Source organism: Phoca vitulina, unplaced genomic scaffold, assembly GCF_004348235.1.
Source record: "Phoca vitulina isolate PV1807 unplaced genomic scaffold, GSC_HSeal_1.0 scaffold2, whole genome shotgun sequence".
Taxonomy (NCBI): domain Eukaryota; kingdom Metazoa; phylum Chordata; class Mammalia; order Carnivora; family Phocidae; genus Phoca; species Phoca vitulina.
The window spans coordinates 72,130,771-72,134,171 of record NW_022589705.1 but is presented as its reverse complement, the minus strand read 5'-3'; the positions used below and the strand labels follow the sequence as shown (position 1 = coordinate 72,134,171).

The window sequence follows — 3,401 nt, the reverse complement described above, 5'->3', positions numbered from 1 at the left end:
GCTCGGATAAAACGAAACGAAAAATGAACACTCGAATTTTTTTTTGTTAGTTTTTTTTTTGTTTGTTTTTGTTTTGCTTTTTAGTGGGTAGGGCAAGGGATGGTAAGGGAAAAAAATAAATTAGGCTAGATTAAAGCTTTGGCTATTTCCTGCTTTTATACACAGACGCGGCTCTCGCGGCCTCCCCTCCGGGGCCCCGATAAATACAGTATACAGCGATTTAAATTAAGGGCGCGGGCGGAGTTAGAAGGACCCCAGGAGCCGGGAGGCTCCATGAATAAATAAAAACCGTAAAAAACCAAGCCCGGAGGAAGGGTGAGGGGGATGGGGTGCATCCTTGTGGGAGAAAAGAAGCGTGGAGCGAATTAAGTGACAGTCCCCCACCCTCGACCCGCAGGCTCGGGAGTCCGCGCCGGGGAGAGGGACAGGGAACCCTCCTCTCTTCGTCCTCTCTCCCAGGGAATCCCTAACCCCGTACCGCGTTACCTGTCGCTGTGGGGAGGCCGCTGCCGGGATCCGGCCCCGAACAGCCCGGGGGGCAGGGGCGGGGGTCGTCGAGGGGATGGGGGCAGGGAGCAGGCGGCGGGCAGGATGCCCGGGGTGAGTTGGCGCGTTCCGGATCTTCGCTCCTCTCTCCCGGGGCTCGGGCGACGCAGCCGCTCGCCAGAGAGGGTCGTCCGGGTGTTTGGTTTTGTTCGAAAGTTTCTGGGCTTTTTGTAAAATCCAAAGCAACCGAACAAAAAGAGTTCAGGCCGCGCGGCGCCTCGCCGCGCGCCGGCTGGGGCCCGGCCCGCGGGGTCACTGCACCGAGCCGGGCAGTGTGTGGTGGTGGTGGTGGTGCAGCGCAGCCGGCGGGGGCGGCGGGGGCGCCGAGGGCGGCGACGCACCGCCCCCGCCCGGCCCCAGCTCGCCCGGTGCGTAAACGTCGTCCATGGGCGGGTGGCCGGCGCCCGCCGCCGGGGTCATGCGCTTCTCCTTCTGCCGCCGGTTGCAGAACCAGACGCGCACCACCTCCTTCTCCAGCTGCAGACTGTCGGCCAGGCCGGTGATCTCGTGCGCCGAGGGCTTGGGGCACTTGAGAAAGTGGCTCTCGAGCGCGCCTTTGACCCCCACCTCGATGGACGTGCGCTTCTTGCGCTTGCGGCCCTGCGCCGCGATCTTGTCCAGGTTGGTGGGGCTGCCGCTGGACGAGTCGGTCTCCTCCAGCCACTTGTTGAGCAGCGGCTTGAGCTTGCACATGTTCTTGAAGCTCAGCTGCAGGGCCTCGAAGCGGCAGATGGTGGTCTGCGAGAACACGTTACCGTACAGCGTGCCCAGCGCCAGCCCCACGTCGGCCTGCGTGAAGCCCAGCTTGATGCGCCGCTGCTTGAACTGCTTGGCGAACTGCTCCAGGTCGTCCGAGCTGGGCGCGTCCTCGTCCGAGTGCTCGCCCACCGACGAGCCACCGCCGCCCGCGCCTGGGTGCAGGTGCGCCGCCGCCGCGTGCAGGCCGCCCGCGTGTGCATGTCCGTGTGCGTGTCCGTGGGCGCCCAGGTGCGGCGGAGGCGACGGCTCCAGCTGCGCCTCGTGGCCGTCCTCGTGCAGCGCGTGGTGCAGGCCGGGCCCCGCACCGCCGCCGCCCGCCGCCAGCATCCCGGCCAGGCCGCCGCCGCCGCCCCCCGGGTAGGCCGCCTGCGCGTACAGCCCGAGCGGCTGGGGCTGGTGGCCCCCGCCGGCCCCTGGGGACGGCGACATGGCCGGGCCCAAGTGGTGCGCCGTGCCGCCCTGCGCCCATGCAGCGCCCGCGTGGGCCGCTCCCTGGTGCACCAGGCGCGCGTGGAAACTTCCTCCGCCGCCGCCGCCGTCGTCGGCTCGGCCGGTACCGCCGCCGCCCGCCTTGCCGTGTTCCAGGTGCGGGCCCCCGGCCCAGTCGCCGCCGCCTCCTCCTCCCGTGGGTAGCCACTGGGGGTGCGCTAGGCCCACGGGGTGGCCCGCGCCCGCGCCCAGCCACTCGTGGTGCATCAGCTTCTGCACTTCGCGGTACGCGGCCCCCGCGTGCAGCCGCTCGGCGGCCGCCGCCGCCGCCGCTGCCGCCGCGGCGTCCGGGTGCATAAGCGGTCCCGTGCCCCCGGCTCCGCCGCCGGGGCCCCGCGGCAGGTACTGCGCGGTGGTGGCCATGCCGCCCCGCGCCCTGCGCCGCGCCGCCGCCGCCGCTCCGCTCCGTCTGCGGGCCCCGCCGCCGCGCTCCGCCGGCTTAAAGCCCCGACCCGCTCGGCGCTCCGGAGCCCCACCCCACCCGCCGCCCATTGGCTGCCCGCGGAGCCGCCTCCCGCCCCCCGGCCACGGCCCCCGCCCCCCGCGTCCGCCTGCCGCCCGGCCCGGCCGCCCAGAGCTCGCCATTGGGCCTCGCTCCCGGGGTCCCGCGCGCCGACCGTGCTGATTGGCCGCTGGGGCTTCATTCACGGCCCCCCTACCGTCCGCGTACCTACTCACGCCCCGGGGGCGCGGCCGCCACGTGGGGAGTGGCGCGGGGGTGGCACTGGGACCGCACCCCCTCTCGTCCTGGCTGCGTGGGCCCCGCTTACCCGCGGCTCAGGAGATTCGGAGCCCGGCAGGTCCCACACTCCACGCGAACTGAATTCCCGCCCGTCTCCTGCCCGGGCGGCCAAGAGGCGGCGGCGGGGATTGCGGGCTCCGGGAGGCGCTCGGGCTCCGAGAAGCAGCTCAGCCCCGCGCTCTTCCCTCCGCAGTGCCGCTGCCGGCGGGCCGGGATTCCCTCGGGTCTCGGCGGCTGCGAGCGGGAGGCGGCGCGGGTCCCGGCTCGGTTCCGGCGCGGATGCTCTCCTCGGCCGCCTCGCCTCCCGCGGCTTCCAGCCGGCACCGAGCTCTCCTCTGCGCGCCTCCCCGGCCCGTCTCGTTTTCCCTCTTCTCCTTCTAGACCCAGCGTCGCAACTCCGCCGACCTACGCCCGACCAGCCCTGGCTTCCCGCCTCATGCGGGTTCTCCTTCTCCCGGGCTCCGCGGACCAGGTGAGTACCGCGCGGGCGATGCTGCGGGGAGACGGGAGCTCCCGTAACCAGGCCGCGTTCCAGGCTTCCCGAGGGAGAGGACCTCGAGGTGCAGACCGAGGCTCCGGGGAAAACGCCGCCGACGGGGGTGGTGGACATACTGGGCCCACGGGTATCTGTCCCACGCCGCTGCAGCCTTCTCGCTCCTTCCCTCTGCGTGACCGGCTCATTGGCCGGGGTCATGACGGGGTCACGCCCGGACGCGAAACTTGCTCCCGGTGAGGAGTGGCATGGACTTGGGGAAGGGCGGCTCCAGAAATCCTGCGTGCAGGCCGGGAGCTGTCCAGCCTCGCCTGGAGCTCTGCGCTGGAGCTTAACGGACTTGCGGGGGGCGGGGGGGGGGGGGGGGGGGGG

General features: G+C 71.2%; 2 protein-coding genes across 2 annotated transcripts in view; one reads left to right on the top strand and one right to left on the bottom strand.

The window, feature by feature from the left end:
* Positions 1–798: 798 nt before the first annotated feature.
* POU3F1 (POU class 3 homeobox 1) lies at positions 799–2,157 on the bottom strand. Its single transcript, XM_032417376.1, has one exon. The coding sequence runs from the start codon at positions 2,155–2,157 to the stop codon at positions 799–801; it is 1,359 nt and encodes a 452-aa protein (XP_032273267.1).
* LOC116638764 (WAS/WASL-interacting protein family member 3) overlaps positions 2,156–3,401 on the top strand; it is a 42,233-nt gene continuing 40,987 nt past the window's right edge. Inside the window, exons 1-2 of the mRNA XM_032414860.1 lie at positions 2,156–2,412; positions 2,576–3,008. Coding sequence (XP_032270751.1) covers positions 2,156–2,412; positions 2,576–3,008 — 690 coding nt within the window. The remainder of the gene's footprint in view (positions 2,413–2,575; positions 3,009–3,401) is intronic.

Coding starts and splice junctions, on each gene's coding strand:
- POU3F1 (XM_032417376.1), bottom strand. CDS start 2,157: ATGGCCACCACCGCGCAGTACCTGCCGCGGGGCCCCGGCGGCGGAGCC.